Raw genomic sequence first — 19,952 nt, 5'->3', positions numbered from 1 at the left:
GTTAGCCCCCAATTCAAGAAAAATGAAGGAAAAGATGATGGACACATCAAATCCTACATGCATCGATCGCTTTCTGTAACCCCGCCGCCATCTTTTTGTCTTTCATTCCGTTCCTTTTTCCTTCATTTTCATCTCCATCAGCATGTAATTGAAATCACGCCCTTTTCCTTATACACAATTACTATAATACCCTTTTATTTTAATTTAGAAAAATTGGACATAAGATAGATAAAAATTGTTTTTGATATCTAGGGGTGGAAAGTCATTCAAAAAAAAAAAAGGTGTAAAATAGTCATTTTACCTTCATTTCATTGTTATGTGTATTTGGTTTCACATATTTAATTAGATTAAATATGTAATTTGATTAAATTATTTATAAAAATTTATATAATAATATATGATTAAATGATTTAATTATTTATATCAAAATCGTTTGATTAGTTTGCATGAATAAATGAAAAAAATTGAGATGAGATTACTCTTTCTTTAATAATATATTTGTCGTGAGTTTTGAGTTTAATTTGGACAAAAGCATTTATTGGATTCTATCGAAAATTCGGGCCGATGCGGAATTTGGGCCGTGTAGGCCCATTAAGAGTGGTCCCACACATTCCAGCACAAACTGACATAGTCCCGTGAATATCGTGTGAAGAGTCTCTGCAGTGAAGTAGCTTGGTTTTTGAGCCAACTGTTTCAATCATTAAACACTCTTGTAAATTATGCAAACGCTTTTGTTGCCGCCCACCGCTCGCTCTGCCGTGTCACCGGCGGTGGTTGGGCTGTTTCCCTCACACCGCCGCGCGCCGTCCTTTAATATTGCTAGCAATGTTGGTTTGTGCTCGCCAAATTGTTTCTCCTCTGTCAAAACCCTTCAGTCTTCTTATTCTTCTTCTAATTGTGGAGGATCAGTATACTCAGTCACTAAACTCGCTTCGTCTCCGGTCACACCTACTTTCACTTCACCAATCGACGAGTCGGAACAGGCAAAACTTGCTCAGGTTTGTTTGCACCTTCTCGTGTCGTTTATCTTTATTGATTTCTTTGTTTGGTTGCTGAAAAAATGTTTCTTTTCTTTGTTGAAGCCTCGGTTAAGCGTAATTGGACTAGTGTTTGGATTGCTTAGATGTATTATGATCAATTTACTGGGACACTGGACACATATTTGACAGAGTAGAACTTATTAGGCATGTGGCATTCATTTAAAAATCTCCATATGAGAATAATGTGGCAAATAATATGAACGGAAATTTTAATTACTGCCAGATAGTTAGAATGATAAAATTAGAATATGTACTTGCTATGTTTTCTATCACTCTTTCAATAATACAGAATGCGAGATTATTGGTCAATGTTACCATTTTTGTGCTGTAAGCGGCTTGGTAATCTACCATAGGCCCCTCCTTTTGTTTAGGTGAAGTAAAAGATAAATTGAGTAAGCAAATGGAATATAAAGTTTGGATGGAGAAAGTTTGTGCCTGGAGTGGATTTTGATATTTTTCAACATTTTGAGACACAGTTAGATTATTTCAGTTTTTATTTTTGTATGATGTTGTAAAACATTGTTTATGTTGATTCTGTTGCTACTTTTTACCTAGTAGGGTTTAAGTGATTTTTGTTAAAAAACTAAGTATTTTATTATTTTTTAACCATTGATTTTGGTTTTCTAAATGTAATAGTTTTCTGAGTGAATTTAAGCATATAATTATTCGGATGTATGATGGAGGTTTTTTCTTTTATTACATAAAGTTTGATATCTTGTCAGGGATTTTGGTTTTACTAATCAACACCCAATTTTTGTGAATGTTCAATGAAAGTGAAGATTGTGGATTTTAATTGTCGTAGGTTGCAAAGAGATTAGAGAACACATCGAGGTCTTTCAAGCGGTTGGGTGGTTTAGGGTTTTGGGGGCAGCTAGTGTTGACTGTGGTGGCTGCAGTGATTCTGTCATTTTCTATTGTTGTTACCGGGAAGATCACATCGCCTGCGACCTTCTATGCCACTGCTGGTGGAATTGCAGCTGCATTTATTTCAGTGTTTTGGTCATTTGGGTATATTCGACTTTCTGAGAAGCTTCGAAAAACTGCAAGTGACCCTTCTAAGGTACTCATACTCTTGTCAAGTATTTTTATATAAAACAAGTTCTGGTTTGTTGAACTTACTAAATTAGCACTCGTCTCTGAAGGTGTATGGTTTTACATGTGATGAATTCTTACTTAACTGATGCAAATATTGCTGCTGGCCATAGCTCAACTTTTATGTTACTGAAGGATTTTAACTATTGAATGATCTTCGTCTACACTTTTCATTATTTTTCAGTATATGATATAAATTAGAGAATAGAGGAGAAAACAAAAACCAAGAATTCTAATGAGTTCTGACTACCAACCACACACATAAATGCTGGCCACATATAATACAAGTGAACTACTCTCCAGGGAAAATAAAGTCTGCCTATAGTTGCCTTTTTACAACACACAACAGTCAATACCGCCCCTCAAGATCAGGCATATTTATTTCTCATGCCCATCTTGGAAATAGATTTATGGAAACACTTAGAGATTAGTTCTTTAGTAAGAACATAGGTTAACTACCCCTTAAATTCTACGAATGAAATGCAAAGTTGTCCACTAGAGAGCTTTTTATTGATAAAGTGCCTATCAATTTCAATATTTTTAGTCCTGTCATGCTGAGTTGGATTATTAGCTATATCAATTGTTGTTTTGTTGTCACAATAGGGTGATATAATCTAAAACTCGCATGTATAAATTCATTTGTATTAATATCCAACAATGTTCATTTCATCACACACTCTACTACATGGTATTGCAACACCGCATACTAAGTTTAAAAATAACTTAAAAAATTTGATAATGATAATAGTTACAATACATAAATAAATGACTACTTTAGCTAGATCATTGTCGGAAAAACTACACCTAGCATTCCACTCCCTATGGCATCTTCACAAGCTCTTACATGTCCTTCTACCTCTCAAATTGCTCTTCGAACCAAAACCAAAGCAAAGATATATGGCCTTTATGAACTTACTTGTCTATCAAAAGGAGATGACAACCCCTTGATTCCCTTATAATTTTAACACCAAACAAACAGCCCACAAAATCCCTTACCGTCAAAATCAAAACTCTAGTCCATCCTCTACCAAAATATCAAACCTAGGAGTATGCTTACAACTCCCAGTTTGATTAGCACGGTATTCCTACTTCCAATTCATAACAACATTTTTTCCTCTTCTCTTCCCCAAGAAAATGATTCCTACTTAGATTCGTGAAGGTTACACTCTCATCCACTTTGGTGTTGAATGACTTGCTCTTGCTTTTCAAGCCAGGAAGGGTATTCCTACTATTGCCTGTGTTGCTCACCCTGATCCTAGTTTAACAATACCAAACCACTTGTATAGGAACTATGGAAACCACTCTTAATGCAGGTACAATGATGATGACATTGTACTCCAACTTTAACATGCTTCTCAAAGACAAAGTTCTTATGGATACTCTTGAAATCTAAGTCAAGATTGTTGGAGATATTCTTAAATCCGGTGAATACATGGCTACTTTGTATTACCAAGTGGTGTACATTATTTTATGAAATTTGAAAAATCCAATTGTTTTAACAAATCTTCAGCTTAGATTTTGTTGGAAAGACATTTGATATGTTATCATTCATATTCTGTTTGTAAGACCTCACAATTATGATTGTTACTTCCCTAAGGATTTATAATGATATGGCAGATTTTCATTGAAGATGATTTTCTTGCAGTGCGTTACAGTGGTCAATAGGAGTTGTGTTATCTTTGTTTCACGTGGAGTTTTTCCTTTGTCTCCCAAGAGATATTTTGAAGTGCAATTCATATCTTATAAGATGTGTACACTGAAAGAAGCTTTTATTAAGCTCTGACTAGTGTTTGTTACTTAAGTTTGATGCTTATGAAATTAACAGTGTCATGCTTTTTAAGTGTTTTGCTGAAGTGTAGGAATTTCTTTTCAGGCTCCTCCTCGTGCTGATGTGGTGAAAAATTTGAAAACTGGCATAGTAGTGAATCTTCTGGGAATGGGTGCTACTATTCTTGGAATGCAAGCCACTGTGGGACTGTTGGTTGCGAAGGCTCTTACTTCCTCAGCTAATCCATATTACCAGGGAGTCCCTCGTGGCTACAGTCCTGTACTGGCATTGGATGTATTCCTTGTGCAGGTACTATTGACATCAGAGTTTTGATACTTTATGCCAATTCTAGAGATTTTGGGTTGTCTTATTGTAGATATCAGTCTATTATATATCAATTTCAACTAATTTTCAGAATTCATCTAAACAGGAATGAGGAAAAAGAAGATCTAAAATTAATATTGGCTAATTCTTTTTTCAAGCTTAGTGTTTTTTTTAATATTCTATCACAAAAAAAAAAAAAATCCTGCTGCCATTGTTTGGAATTTGGAGCTATTAAAAATTCTTTGGAGAAACAGAATTTAAGTAAATCATATAGGACTTGAGAAAAAAGTGGAATTTATGATGGATATGTTGGTATTATACTGCATTACTAGAGGCACTGGATCCGTTCAGGTTCAAAAAAAAATCATTGCTGCTTTTTTATTTTCTTGTTTTATATTGGAAACTGAAAAATGATTAAGAAACTGCAAGTATATAGGCTGTTGTAATAGCACTTTTAAAAAAAAATAAAATTGATTTTGAATCATATCGTTTAGCATGTAGGGGGATGTTTGTCTTGTGAGTCCCTGTGATTCACTGGGTCAGCTACATGGTTTTATTAGTAGGACAAGGATGTCTCAACTCATCACGAACTGAATTGCAGATCCAAAGGCAGTGAATTTACCTTACCTGGTTTAGAAACTGTAAAATTTGTGTTAATTTATTGTTATTCACTTAGCCGTGCACCCATATGCATACATGTAAACACATAGGTATGATATCATATCATTGTTAGTATTTTTGTCTTCCCTCCTCATCCGTCAATCACTTGTGCAGGCATCGGCAAACACTGTCCTTTCTCATTTTTTGGGGCTTGTTTCCTCATTGGAGTTGTTGCGGTCAGTGACATTACCAGCTTCAGAAACCGTGCCAGTTCCCAGGGTCGCATAATCTCTTACGCTTGGTTAAACATAATGTATGTAAATGCTGCTACTATTAGAAACTTGATTTTGAAGCTTTAATTGTTGGGTAGTGGAATGTTCGGTTGAGCTCGTTATATAAATCAGTTTTGCAATTTTATTATCTTTTGGTCCGTACAAATTTATAAGAAATCTGGATTGAGCCAGTCTGACCAGGATCTGGTTGCCAATCTAGTTCAAGTCAATTCTTAAACTCAATTCAGGACTCAATCGACCTGCAGTTGCAATTTTGTATCGTTTTAAACAAATAGTTGTTCGGGAAATTTTGCAAGCATTTGTTAAAAAAGTTTATGCAAAAATTTTTGCAATTATTGGGTATGTGATGTGAACCATATCCTCAAGTAATAATTCAGTTCTTAATAATATAAATCTGTCATTACGTGATTAAATGATTTTTTATTTTTAATTTAAAATTATCTAAATTATATAATAATACATCATTTATGTATTTAAATTATATATCAAATGGGGTGTGAAAATTTAGAAACTAATACCATTTCCAAAAACAAATTTCCCTCTTCGCCAAATAAAAGATTTCGTTCAACCGGAAACCACAACGTAATTACAAGATTTCAAGAATTGCATACCAAGAATATTAAATCCTAAACAGGAAGGCAGACAAAAAAAAAATTGCATGTTTTCCCAACCGTGAAAAGCTAATGAGGTTAGCCCAACTCCTAAAAGATCATCATATTAATTGCAATTTGGTGATTGAAAGTGTCGCACTAAAAAGAATCAGAAAAGTTTCAAGCCCCCAAATCCAATGCAATGAAATTCAGTTTCACGAAAAAATAGTCACCTGCATCAAGTACACATTATGCTTTAGTCCACTTCCATAAAAAATTGAGAGACAAAAGGAGTTAAAAAGGATGGAAACTCGTGAAAATGAAACCAAACACTATAAATGGCGTTCATGGGTTACGAGCTTGTAATTGTGACACCAGATACACAAATGGCCATGACGAACAATCAATTCATGTGTGGATTGAATATGTCCAGTCATAAAAGAATATATATTCTAAGCTTACTACTGACATAAACAACTAGAATTAACTAAGGTTATCGCATGTTAGAGGAGACACTACACCAGAAGTTAAATAGGAAATATAAACAATTCTATTTCATCATCAGTGGTAGTTACTCAGGAAAACATCTGATTAGAGGGTCACACCAACAAAAAGCAAGCAACCTTGTTGCCATGGTCTAGCCATTGTCACTGCAAACAGTCCTTTGTAAAGACCCAAGGAGATGCTAAATAGTTCAAACATGTTGAAGTACACATCATGTTTATACACTAAATCATATAACCCTGCTTTGTAAGATATATATATATATATATATATATATATATATATATATATATATATATATATATAAAATTCATTGAAGGGGTATTTACATGAATGAAATAGACAATTTGAGGAGTTTTAAGGTCTCTCATTTCCAGCCATTTGAGGTGATGAAGACCATAATCAGCCTATAGTTACCCACCACCCTAAGGTTGCCGATAATTTCCAAATTCTTTTCTACCTTTTTTGATAACCCTAACTACCCTATTTTATAATAAAACCTAACACAAGTGTTCCCCTATCTTATAAATATCTACAAATGGAACCTGCACCATATCCTCCAGATCCTCATTCATAACTACATCTTATACAGAGATAGATAGGAACATAAATTTAACAATCATCTAAACATTACAACTGATAGAATATTGTACCATCACCAAACTCAAGACTTTAAAACCTTCTGGCATCTTAGTGACCAAGGAGTGTGTTATTTATATAAGCCCACCAGATTCTTACTACTATAACTGAAGTGCTGTTAGGTATAGACATGCGACTAGTCCTGTATGAACAGTATTTTAAAATGGAAAGATGACAACTGCAGAAAGATATATCGGTTTTCATTCATTGCAGAATACACAATTTACAAACTGAACAACTCACAGAGCAAGAGAAGCAGACTTGCCTACTGAATCTTCTTTTCCTTCTGTTGGGGCAATGGAATCCTTTTACGGAGGTTATCTTCAATTTTCCTGTATTGTGTCTGAAAAACTCTATGTGTTTGGCACAACTTTTCATCAATGTGGTCTTGGTACTTGTCATAAAGCACAGGCACAGACAAACTGAGAAGAACCCCTGCAAAAAGAACCAAAAAGAAGAATTGTAAGCAATTCTAAAAAATCTAATAGAAACCATTACAAGTAGTTAGCAGGGGACTCACCAATATAGATGAGAGTGAGAAAGTTGAAGAGATTACCAATGAAAGATACCACCAACAACACAAAAGCAACCTTATGACAAACCCAAATCACAAAGAAAACATTTCAATTTTTTTCTGCTAAAAATGTCAACAACCAAATTCTCACAAGAAAAACTTAGGAGAATCAGCAGCCAACCTGAACGAAAAATTTCAAATTCCTACCCACAGCAACATCATGTGCAATTGACAATGCATAATTGATCCAAGCTCGCATTGCATCAGCAGCCTTTGCAACAGACTGATCTGAAATTTCCAGATCAGGGATGGGAGGCAGAGGCCTGAATCACAACATTACTAATATTCATAACTTAAAACACCCATGTACCCTCAATCCTCGCACAAGTCAACAACTTAAATGTAAAGATCCAAGAACTTAAAAACTTACTAACTATGATGGATAACAGTAAAAACTAGAGGATGTATATACAACATAAATTGCAAAAATGGGTATACAATTGAATACCTATTGAGAAGGGAAGCAGATTTGCCCCAGAGGAAGAGAATTGAGATGAGAAGGAGCAACACATTAGAAATAAAAGATAAGAGATTATAACCGCCTAGTTCAAAGAGTAACCACAAAGCTGTTGCCGAAGCTAGCAAAACAATCCCTCCAAATGGTTTCTTCCACAACAGTGTATCAGCAACTACTCAAAATACAAAAACTCATCATCAATTCAAAGTATTAATTTAATAAAAAAGAAAACAAACAAAACACTCAAAACATTTACAAGAACATGTACTCCTCCCTGTACAACTAGCCGAGTTCCATGTCACAATTCACATTGATAAAATTTAACACGAAACAGATATATAAAAAATTCAACGCTACGGATGTAAAGTTGCACTTGTAAATTACCATAAAATGCTCCGGTAACGTTAATGGTTAGAAATATGACCGTACAAATAGAAATTCAACAAGAAATTGGAGAAAATAAAATCTATTAAAAATCAAATATAACAAAAGTATAAACATGTATGCATCTAGAGAGAAACAGGGGGAGAGACAGAAAGAGAGAAAAGACCTAAGCCACCGCCGAGAAATCGATGAACAGATAACCGATGAGAATCCTCCATGGCGACGAAGGTTCTAGGGTTTCTGAATGAAAATGAAACGTAGGGGAAAGGTTGGGAGGGAGGAAGAAGGACGCAAAGACTAACAGGGCAAAGAAGAGTTGATGTCGACGAACAAACAGAAATTAAATTCAACTGGGCTGACTTCAAAATCTATCATTCCGACTTGGCCCAACAGATGGCCCAGAAGTATTTGTTAAGTTATTTTATTTAATTTTGCTTTTGCAGATATTAAATATATATATATATATATATATATATATATATATATATATATATATATATATATATATATATCAATAAATAATAAGATTTGATTAAAGAATCTGTTTCCTAGAGAAATGGATGGATTCAATTTGAAATGCTCAAGCTTGGATTAATGCTCAGCTCAAACAAGTCAAATCTTGAACTAGGATAGTTTTAGCTCAAGATCATATTGAAGCAACTCAATACAATTTAATCATCCAAAAATTTACTGAATAAATTTATAATAAAATAAGACAGTATGACATCCATGTTAGGATCATTATTGTTTGAATCAGATAATATATCATCATATAATTAGATAATTTTAAATTACAAATAAAATATCATTTAATCATATGATAATACATCTAAATTGTAAATTCAATATTTCATAACAGCGGGCAGCATCAATATGTTAAATAATGAGAACTTGCTGGGGGAACCCTTCATTGTTAACAATTAAGTGGGATTCACCAAATCTCATCAACCACCATATCTGCCCACTCTCTAATAATACCAGATTTCTGATTTCTGGCTGTAAGTTGATGTGCAATAATATCACATTGTGTCCATACACTGGTAAATACAATAAACTGTTCATTACACTTGGGAGAACACGACCATGCCATGGAAATGGACAAACTTTGTTCACTCAGCAGGAAATGCACCAAATCTGTGATCAAAATCAACTATACCATTTGTTTTTTAATTTCCTTCTGACTGTAGACTTCACATACTGCAATCTGTAGAAGTGCTGCATCTCAGATGTCCATGGTAAGCAAGCTTTTGGCAATGGTTTGAAATTGATAAGTTTCAGCAGAGCTTTCTTTGTTTTACTGCTTCCTCGTCTTTATCGGAGTCCCCATCATCACCATCATCTGATGAATCTTCTTCTTTCTGTTGCTCTTCCCCACCAGCATTCAGTTTCCCTTTTTCTCTTTCTTCCTTTGCTTTTTCTTTTGGCGTTTCGAACGCTTCTTTGCTGTTCGTTCCTCTGCCGCTTTTAGTCTTTCTTCCTTCTCATTATGAACTCCGCTACTTCTTTCCTTTTCTGGTAGTCAGCATCCATCCTGGCAAGCCGGTCCTGCTCTTTTCGTCTCATCTGCCGATACTGTGGCAAGCAGAACTTGAAATTTAAAGGCCTTGCAACTAATAAGTTAAAAAAAAAATTTTAAGCTAATCTATTATTCCAACTAATTGTAACCAAAAACATCTTTCATCGCATGTTATACTTGCAGGTATTTGGGATCAAAAATTTTTACATAGAAGCAGCAGAAAAAACAATAAAATTCATCTGAATACATCCAAGGTCAAAATAATCAAATATGCATTTAAAGCAACCAAAAGGGTGTTGACAAAATGTTTTTTTGTGTATCTTAAAATGTATGCAGCTAAAGCGAATAACTCTTGTTTAAATAACAAGAAGGAACAACCCGAAAATCCAGATATGATAAATGGTCTTCAACTGCTCCACAACACATACAAAATTCCTTCAACAGTCTATCATTCAGTCCTCAAACTTGACCATATGCTCCATTAGGTCAAAAGCAATGGTTAACAAATATCCCACAAGAACATCACACTTAAACCCAGGAATATGTAAACGAATCAAGCAAATATTTGCAGCATTTAAAATATGCACTAGACAGTAACGACATACCTGATGGAAGTCTCCCGAGCCGGAACCGGCAGAACTTCCAGATGTGTTGCTAACACGGACAGGCACGTTTTCCATGATGCGGCGGAGCTTAATCTCGAGGTCTTCTTCTTCCTCCTTGAAAACTGGCCCTGCGTACTCCACAAGCGCCGTCGATGCTGCCCCAGGTTTTGACTTATCAGCCATGGCGGCCAGCTGTAGGTCCCCGTCCTTGGGTTTTCCCGTCGACATTTTGCTTAATCGATGAACAGATAACCGATGAGAATCCTCTATGGCGACGAAGGTTCTAGGGTTTCTGAATGAAAATGAAACGTAGGGGAAAGGTTGGGAGGGAGGAAGAAGGACGCAAAATGAAAATTGAAGTCATTTATTTGTTTGTGGTTTCTGGGGTCTTATTGGGTTGGGCTGCTGAGGGCTTTACCACACCCAATCAAATTCTAAATACACCACCATTTTCTAGAGAGCAATCCAACTTTTTTTTAAAATTAAAACCATTTGTTTGAAAAATCACATGTGTGATTATACTTTATTTTGTTTTTAATTTAAAATTAATTAATTATATTATATTATATTATATTATATAATACTATTTTTTTATTAAAAGAATTAAAATTTCAAAATTTTTAATTAAATTAAAAATTTTTTTAGCTTTTTTGGTGAAAAGAAGATTGAACTTTTATTGTTTCTTATTAAATGTAATAAACTAATATTTTTTTTAAACAAAACAAAATAAGGAATTTTAATTGTATTTATTTAGTATGTTCAATAGAAAATATTAATGTTTGATCCATTATGTAGAAAAATCAGAAAACTCAATTTTTTCAATGAAAGCATTTGAAAATTCATTCTCATCAATAGAAATTGAAAATTTGTTCCCTTTAATATAAAAATTATAATAATTTGATACATTCAAATACTATTACCCCTATTTTAAATAGCGAACTTTTCCGATACCTTTAAAATTTTAAAACTACAACATTAATACCTTTTTCGTATCAAGTAATGGTAGCCCTAAAAGGTAAAATAAAAGTTTATTATATATTAAATATTAATATAATACATAAAACTTTACTACTGCATTCACCTCAAATATTAGAAATAAATTTATAAATTTTGGGGTGTTTTTACAGAGCACAATGTATAAATGATATAAAATTCAATTTAAAAAACAATATAGAAATTGCCTTCCCCAAAATAAAAATCAAATGTAAAAACCTTGATCATGAACGATCTTATCTGATAAATGAATAAATAAATAAATAAACCCACTTCCTTATCAGACTGGGTCTGCGATGTTTTGTGTTTTATATTTTTTACCCACCTTTACGTCAATGAAGCACATGCATTTGGAAACCATTCCCAATAAAATTCAGTGTTCACAGGTCATTGAATCTTACAGTTAGAATATATATATATATATATATATATATATATATATATATATATATATATATATATATATATATATAGAAGAATGACTAATAATAAATATCAATAATATTATATTTAAGAGATAGATTCGACGACAAAATATATGAAATTTTTAAGTGGGCAGACTTGAGATAGAAACTCAATAGTGTTATATCAAAATAAAACCTTTTATTTATTCATACAGTCTTTATAAATAATTTATCAAATATATATTTAAAATTACATACATATAAAATTAGTGGATGGTTGCTCAGCAGTGTAGGTAAGAACATGTACAGCAGTGGGCCTATATCAGCCACCGGTGAACTACATAATGCTCGAAAAAATGCCATTGTTTCGATAACAATAACCAGGAATCATACTATTAATGAATTGTCTATTCAAATTCGATCAGAGGCACCTCAATTCCTACAATCATACATATATTCTTCAATAACCCAGTTTTCCAAAGAACAAAAAACAAAATTGAAACATGTGTGAGCAGTATTGATTAGATCTAGGTCAGTTATGTTCACCAATTCATGATTTTACCACCACTGGCCTTGATTTTGGTCTTCTGTTACTGACACCTTTATTCTTGTTCATCTTTTGTTTCTGTCCATGCGGCTTGTGGTCCTTTGTTTTTTCGTGAGGATTCACTTCCTCGAACTTGATTGGTTTTATAATGACACCAGATTTCTTCTTCACCTGCAAGATTGTAGTCGACAAGAGAGATGAGAAATATTCACACAGGAAAACACAAGCTAATCACTAACATATGATTGGTTCAAAAATTATGTCCCCTTCACAAGGTAAGGTTCCTAAGGAAATGCACTGGTCAGATCAGAATAGAAATGATAGAAGAGGGCAAATTGGCAAGAGCAATCGACTTTTATCCCCATGATATTTGTTGTAATATACATTTTTTAGTGAAAAAATAATAATAATAATAATAATATATGTTATTGATTGCAATGCACTCACTTCTGGCTGATTCAGAGCTCCAATGGCAGTTGCTGGATTGAACTCCGGTCCAACAGGAACACGAATGCTTTGCTCAAAGACTTCTTTTGACGTGAAAGGATAAGGCAATGTCTTTGTATGTAATTTCTCAGCCTGCAAATCCAAGAACAAAAAGTTTTGTTATACAAACACACCAAGGCATGATAACGCAGGACATGATTAGATATTCATACAAAAAAAATGAACATGTGGCTACCCAAAGAATATGTTCAATAACTATTTATCTAATTTCAGTTGGATCTAAATCGGTGATTCAGCAGCATTTCATTTTAATTTTGGATGGTCTTTTTTTTTCTTTTGAGTTTTCCAGTTCAAACAAATTCTCAATCAAGCTTTCCCCGAAACTGAGTTTCTACCTATACCTCTTTTTGCATAGCATACACAACAAATTATAGAATAAAAACCACCAACCTTTTCATCCAACTTCTCAGAAATAATCACATGTTTGAGGCGTGCATCCTTCCTCCTTTTCATAGCGTCTTCCCTCTTCTTCTTTGCATTTTCATGCTCTTCCACCATCCAAGAAGGTAAGCCTTTCTTTTGCTGAAAACTTGTCCACTGCCCCCAACCTAAAAGTAGGTAAGGCTTTTCAGGTACAGGATTCTCTTCATTCAGGATCTTTTCTTTATCCTTCTGAAAATCTTCCTCCACATCATCACCCGCAAAAGCAAGACGAATAAGTTCTTCTTGAGAAGGAAGTTTGTATGACGCTTTAGGTTCAGAAGAGATAATTCCATCCACCATCTCTCTTTCGCCATCATCGCTATCACTATTACTTTCATCGTTCATCTCCTTCACAGTTCCAAGACCAAAACACAGAGCAAAGAAGTGAGAAGTTACTAATCAAATAACATTAGAGCAAAAGCTGCAAAACAGACAATTGGAAGGGACTAATACCTCCAAACCTTGATTATCCCATACACATTTGACAACCTTTGTAGGCTTCTTGGCATCAGTGTCCTTTATAGGCTTCTTGGTATCAGTGTCCATCTTATTTCCACTTTTCATCTGCACATTAACAGTTACCAGTATGAGAATGTCTGATTCTCCCATATGCAAGAAACTAAAGAAACATAAGAAGACAAAAAAGACCTGTTTCCATGTGCCTGACGCAAAAATAGAAACATCATATGATGTCTTTGGACCAGAGTCTCTAACAACTTCATCAAAGCTCTATAAGCCACACGTATATTATTGTCATGCTAATGAGCAACAGGGAGACAGAAAAGTAGAAGCAAATAAGAAATCCCATTACCTTAAACACAGAATCCTGATGACTCTCAGTATCTTCATTAAGTAAGACAGAATTAATGTTAACATCCTTCTGCAAATCATTGTTCTTCCTATTACCAACTTCTAAATTTTCTTTAGGCTCCAGGTCATCTTCACTATCACTATTACGATAATAGTTATCTGTTTTGATCTTTTTATTGGGTTCTGAAACCTCCTTTTGAACAGCACCAAAGACCCTTCTACCACTTGTAACACCTGCTTTTGAATTTTCTTCCTCACCTATACCCTCGAACTCCTTCAACGATGATTCATATTCTTGAAGAGCAAGCTTGGCTTCTTCAATAGCTTCTTCCTTCCTTTTTTTCACCCCACGCACCTATAACAAATAAAATTACTCAAAAAATAAGTAAATGAGAAGTTAATACGATAACAGGTGAATAAGTTTACAGCCAAAAGAAAAATGGAGGGCAGATTACCATGAAAGGTAATGAAAGCACTCCCGAATTAGGAATCTCATCTTCTTCTTCTAATATTTTGAGCGTCTTCTCTTTTGCTTTTGCAAGCAATTTGGATGCCCCATCCTCTTCTGAATCAGCAGAGTTTCTATCTATATCTTCCTCATCACTACTATCACCACTGCCACTGCTACTGCTACTGCTACTATCCTTCATAGAGTTCATTTTCCTAGTCAAAATGGCATGTTGGTTGAGCTGTTCGGCTATTGCAGCTCGAGTGCCTTCATCTTGAGTATTCAGGCCACGTTTTAAAATGCGCTTAGCCCACTTTGAACTGTTTTTGTGCTTTAAAGTCATACGCTCCTGCATTACATAAAATATGCAAAGAATTAAAACTGAATACAGCTTTTATCATCCACTAGAAAAGACTATTCAATAGACAGAACATATATAAAATTCATTAAAGATTATCAATCACCTCAGCTCGTTTAAATTCTTGCTTCCTTGCCTCTTCTTTTGCTGCTTCTGGATCCATCAGAGATTCAGCAGATGCTGCTTTTAATCTATCTTTCTTCAATAAACGATGATATGTTTTTGACTTAATCTTCTTGACACGTTTTCTCTTCATCTCATGGCGAAAAAGAAGGCTTCGCATTTTAGCTATATGATTCCGGTCCTCTAAATAATCTTCAACAGAAATCTGCCAGCATCATTAAGAACTGCACTACTCAAAGTTTTGTAAAATTAACAAAACTAAGCTTTCAAAATAGATACAGCCAGAGACCTTTTGTCTGAATTACATGCAACACAAACCTATGAATTTATTCAATAGAACATGAAAAACAGGAAACCCACAGAGTTGTGAAATCAAGCTGTTATCAATCAGAAAAATAGTGGGTTTACAGCACCAAGAAACTCATACTCTACAACGCACACGTGTAAAAAACTTTATAAGCAAATACATATACACAAACCTGCTGACAATAAGGCTTACCTGGGATATGACTATTATCTTCATATAATATCATAAGTACTAATTTTCAGTCTCATAATATTAATTATTTTTTAAACCGCTTACTTGTTGTAGGCATCAATTTATTTAATGACACAGAAACTTGGCAACATTTTAATGGCAATCCCAAGATGTGTTTGTTAAAAGATCTACTAGGCAACTCAATAATTTTTCATCAAGTTGTAATAAATAGTTATGTAAATGACCAATGCATATGACAAACATACCTTGTTCATTTCAAGAAGCCTAGCACCATCTTCTTTATGAGCTTCAGCAACCTTTTCATCATTGACTAATGTTGCCATTTTCTTCTCAAACTCAGTTCTAGGTTCAAATCCAGACGCTATTGCTCCTACAGTTGAAAACCCTATGTTTGTATCTTCATCAAAAACAATAGTAGGTGCCTCCCTATTCATCTTGACTAAAGGCTCCCACTTGGTAATATCCTTCTTTGAAAATTCATACACAGCCTTTCTCTCCAACTTGTCTTGCTCTACCTTTGGAAGTGGTGCTTGAATGGCTACAGACTTTTTATCCATTTGATGCATTCTCTTTCTAAGTTTACTATATCCAGCTTTTCCTTGAAGAGGTTCTAGAAGATCTTCAATGGTAATTTGACCACTGCCTTCTAAAACATCGCGACTTGGATTAAATTCAGATTCTGGATATGCTTCAGACATAACAATGTTTTTCTTCTTTTTCTTCTTGCCTAAAAAACACATATAGATAGCGGTCAGTCACATGAGTCATATTTCTTGAAGGACTGGATAAAATGTCTTCTAATCACCCCAAAATTTATTCCCCACCCAATATATAGTTGGGGCACATTGCCTCTGGAATAACTATGTTGACAAACTTTCCAGTTACTAATAACAGATGTCATCTTTGCAACAAAATGAACTGAGTTAAAATGCAGTATTCTGATATAACTTCTTCATAATAACTAAAAGAAAACCTAGGAGATGGACTTATATAAAATATCTACATTTTACCTGTATTAAGTTTTTTAAGATATTTATCATGACTACTCACACATCACAGGTGCTAAAATCCTTTTTCCACATTTAATAAGCAGTAATTTAAAGGCAAAATTCATACTGTCTAAACTTGACTAATGGAGATTTTTTCGTTGCAGTGTTACCTTCAAAAACCTTGCTTGGCATTCCAGTGATCCCTTGCAACATCCTCATGTGCCTTTCATCATCGTCATCTTCAACCTCATCACCAAGTTGCTTTGAACTTTCTGTTCTATCACTGCTATCATAATCATTCTCATCATCATCATCGGATAGCACATTCTCATCCTACACAAAGAAAAGAGAGAACACACGTAAGGAACATGAACTAAAGAAACCTTAACCAACAAATACTAGTCTTGCCTAGACAAAAGAACATATAGGATTATTTCCTTGGGATGTATTAATGAGAAAGTGCGAAGAATGAATAGGTGGAATCACTGTTGTAATTACTTCATTAAACATACATTCACTACATAAGAGAAACTTATCCCAACAGATTCCCTCCATACATAAATAGATATTTAAATTATTTCTACACCATCTCAAGTATTCTTAACAATATTTAGCCTCATATCCAATCAAATCTATTTCGAACTGCAATTCATTACCAGTCCTCAGAAGTTTCATTGTTTACACATTACACCTTATTGAATGCAGATTTGCCCATCTCATGATCTGAGAATAGTGAATATTTAGATGCCCAGTTTTTGCAAACAAAATCTTCCAATTAAACAAAACCATAGTGCAACGTTACAGTAATTTGACATAGCAAACTCTAAACAATTTCCTCACAAACACCAAGTTAAATCCGAATTCAGCCAATTATTAAACAACTTTAAAACTTGAATGCTAGCAAACATCAATTAGAATAATGGTATTTTACTAAAAAAATTATAAACGAAACCTCAAAGTTGTCAGGCAGCTGGTATTCGTAATTATCGACTGGATCGTAACGGCGGTTCTTCCTAGACTCTTCCTGAGGAAGAGGCTCTTTGTACTCGTAAAAATCATTGCCTTCATCAGAATCTATGTCTTCGTTGTCGCTGTTGTGCAAGGAACTGGTTTTATTTAGGCGCTCCAGTTCTTTTCGCATTGAATTAGGCAACCGTGGACCACTTCTTTTTCTTTTCATGTCACTGTCGCCAATCTTCTTGGAGCTTTTCTTCTGGTTCTTGAGAGACTTTGCTTTGGGATGCGTTGCTCTCTTCTTTTCTGCCATTGCTGTGAACGATGGCGGCCAGAGAGCAGGTGATATAGCAAGCCGGTCTGGCTCTTTTCGTCTCATCTGCCGATACTGTGGCAAGCAGAACTTGAAATTTAAAGGCCTTGCAACTAATAAGTTAAAAAAAAAATTTTAAGCTAATCTATTATTCCAACTAATTGTAACCAAAAACATCTTTCATCGCATGTTATACTTGCAGGTATTTGGGATCAAAAATTTTTACATAGAAGCAGCAGAAAAAACAATAAAATTCATCTGAATACATCCAAGGTCAAAATAATCAAATATGCATTTAAAGCAACCAAAAGGGTGTTGACAAAATGTTTTTTTGTGTATCTTAAAAGTGTATGCAGCTAAAGCGAATAACTCTTGTTTAAATAACAAGAAGGAACAACCCGAAAATCCAGATATGATAAATGGTCTTCAATTGCTCCACAACACATACAAAATTCCTTCAACAGTCTATCATTCAGTCCTCAAACTTGACCAAATGCTCCATTAGGTCAAAAGCAATGATTAACAAATATCCCACAAGAACATCACACTTAAACCCAGGAATATGTAAAAGAATCAAGCAAATATTTGCAGCATTTAAAATATGCACTAGACAGTAACGACATACCTGATGGAAGTCTCCCAAGCCGGAACCGGCAGAACTTCCAGATGTGTTGCTAACACGGACAGGCACGTTTTCCATGATGCGGCGGAGCTTAATCTCGAGGTCTTCTTCTTCCTCCTTGAAAACTGGCCCTGCGTACTCCACAAGCGCCGTCGATGCTGCCCCAGGTTTTGACTTATCAGCCATGGCGGCCAGCTGTAGGTCCCCGTCCTTGGGTTTTCCCATCGACATTTTGCGAAATCGATGAACAGATAACCGATGAGAATCCTCCATGGCGACGAAGGTTCTAGGGTTTCTGAATGAAAATGAAACGTCGGGGAAAGGTTGGGAGGGAGGAAGAAGGACGCAAAGACTAACAGGGCAAAGAAGAGTTGATGTCGACGTACGGGTGGGTAGATTTTTTTGTTTATACTTTTGGTTGCCCGACTTTTGGCATGGGCTGGTCATTTTAAATGAGATCGGGTTCGGATCACGTGTGTTTCACTTTTATCATGTATGGCGTGTTCTTAACCATGATTTGAATAAATTTAGCATAGCAAGTTCGAAAAAAGAAATTGATGATTTTCCTAAATTGGGATAAAAAAATATTTATATCGTTGAAAATAATTTAAACCTTTGTTTTTGCAGTAAAAATTCACTTTTTTGCAATTTAAATTGTTTCTTGAGAGCAATTATTATTTTTTAGGCTTTTACAAAATGTGACTGTATATTTCTATGTGCATGAGTGAACGGAAAGAGACAATTTTTATTAGCAAATAAGTAAAAAAATAGTTGATTTGTTAAAGTTTGGATAAAAAATATAGGCAAAAAGATTTACTCCCAACCAAAATTTATTGAAAACCTAAATTAATATTTATTAAGTAAGAAAAATTTTAACTTTCACTTATATGTTATTAAAATTAATTAATTAAATTAATTTTAATGATAAAATTATTATTTAATTATAATATATTAAAAATAATAATATTTTTTTATTTTTTTCATTGATTAAAAAATTAATATTTTTTCTATATAATTAAACTCTAAAAAGTTATATATATATTTTTGACAGTTTTATTTTCAACTAAATTTCTTTAATGCTAAAATTTGGTTACCATCTCTCTTTTTATGTCACCATTATGAGGGTGACAATTGACAAGAGAGAAAAGGAGTTAGTGGCTGGATTGGCCATTAGAAAAGTTTAGTTGAAAATGATATTTAAAAAAAATATATAATTTTATAAAGTTTATCTTTAAAGAAAAAATGTTAATTTTTTAAATTAAAAATTAAATAATTTTTATTATTATTTTTAATATATTATAATTAAATAATAATTTAATGTTTGAAGGTAATTAAATCAATTAATTTTAACTGAATATAAATAAAGGTTTAAATTTTTTATATTTAATTATACCAATAACGGAACCTTGTGTGAGAATAAGACTTATGGCCGAATATATTTTCGGCCTTTTTAAATTATGTGAAGTCGGTGACCTAAAGGCAGTTAGTATGTCATCAACTCGACAGGTTTCCAGGCTGGACTGACAGGTTGTCAGTCATATCCGTTCTTCAAATTCGCGACCGTTGTTGTCGTTTT

General features: G+C 34.0%; 4 protein-coding genes across 6 annotated transcripts; 1 reads left to right on the top strand and 3 right to left on the bottom strand.

Moving 5' to 3' along the window:
• The first annotated feature begins 650 nt into the window (after window positions 1–650).
• LOC123226950 (protein TIC 21, chloroplastic) lies at window positions 651–5,326 on the top strand. The gene is made up of 4 exons (XM_044651536.1): window positions 651–998; window positions 1,843–2,100; window positions 4,006–4,209; window positions 4,999–5,326. Exons 1-4 carry the CDS (start codon window positions 720–722, stop codon window positions 5,110–5,112), a joined length of 855 nt encoding a protein of 284 aa, XP_044507471.1. The 5' UTR covers window positions 651–719; the 3' UTR covers window positions 5,113–5,326.
• A 311-nt stretch (window positions 5,327–5,637) lies between these two features.
• LOC123228314 (reticulon-like protein B11) lies at window positions 5,638–18,768 on the bottom strand. 2 transcript variants are annotated; one of them, XM_044653670.1, is made up of 7 exons: window positions 18,753–18,768; window positions 8,432–8,586; window positions 7,873–8,053; window positions 7,546–7,687; window positions 7,371–7,440; window positions 7,094–7,285; window positions 5,638–5,940 (listed from the first exon to the last, which is right to left on the bottom strand). In XM_044653670.1, exons 2-6 carry the CDS (start codon window positions 8,481–8,483, stop codon window positions 7,116–7,118), a joined length of 615 nt encoding a protein of 204 aa, XP_044509605.1. In that variant the 5' UTR covers window positions 8,484–8,586; window positions 18,753–18,768; the 3' UTR covers window positions 5,638–5,940; window positions 7,094–7,115. The 2 variants fall into 2 exon arrangements, with proteins under 2 accessions (XP_044509605.1, XP_044509604.1); XM_044653669.1 differs by having other exon boundaries at window positions 7,116–7,285; window positions 18,753–18,767.
• LOC123228315 (PRKR-interacting protein 1) lies at window positions 9,140–10,751 on the bottom strand. The gene is given in 4 exon segments (XM_044653671.1): window positions 9,140–9,655; window positions 9,658–9,744; window positions 9,747–9,837; window positions 10,387–10,751. Coding segments are annotated over 4 exon segments (522 nt in total). The 5' UTR covers window positions 10,615–10,751; the 3' UTR covers window positions 9,140–9,539.
• Window positions 12,149–18,767, bottom strand: LOC123228313 (U3 small nucleolar RNA-associated protein 14-like). Of its 2 annotated transcripts, XM_044653668.1 has the most exons (13): window positions 18,380–18,767; window positions 17,440–17,829; window positions 16,658–16,820; window positions 15,744–16,225; window positions 14,983–15,204; window positions 14,526–14,867; window positions 14,072–14,425; window positions 13,909–13,989; window positions 13,714–13,824; window positions 13,228–13,608; window positions 12,778–12,909; window positions 12,330–12,501; window positions 12,149–12,222 (listed from the first exon to the last, which is right to left on the bottom strand). In XM_044653668.1, exons 1-12 carry the CDS (start codon window positions 18,647–18,649, stop codon window positions 12,334–12,336), a joined length of 3,096 nt encoding a protein of 1,031 aa, XP_044509603.1. In that variant the 5' UTR covers window positions 18,650–18,767; the 3' UTR covers window positions 12,149–12,222; window positions 12,330–12,333. The 2 variants fall into 2 exon arrangements, with proteins under 2 accessions (XP_044509603.1, XP_044509602.1); XM_044653667.1 differs by having other exon boundaries at window positions 12,149–12,501.
• Window positions 18,769–19,952: the final 1,184 nt, after the last annotated feature.

This window comes from Mangifera indica, chromosome 10, assembly GCF_011075055.1.
Source record: "Mangifera indica cultivar Alphonso chromosome 10, CATAS_Mindica_2.1, whole genome shotgun sequence".
Classification (NCBI taxonomy): Eukaryota; Viridiplantae; Streptophyta; class Magnoliopsida; order Sapindales; family Anacardiaceae; genus Mangifera; species Mangifera indica.
This window is presented reverse-complemented; position numbering and strand designations above follow the sequence as displayed.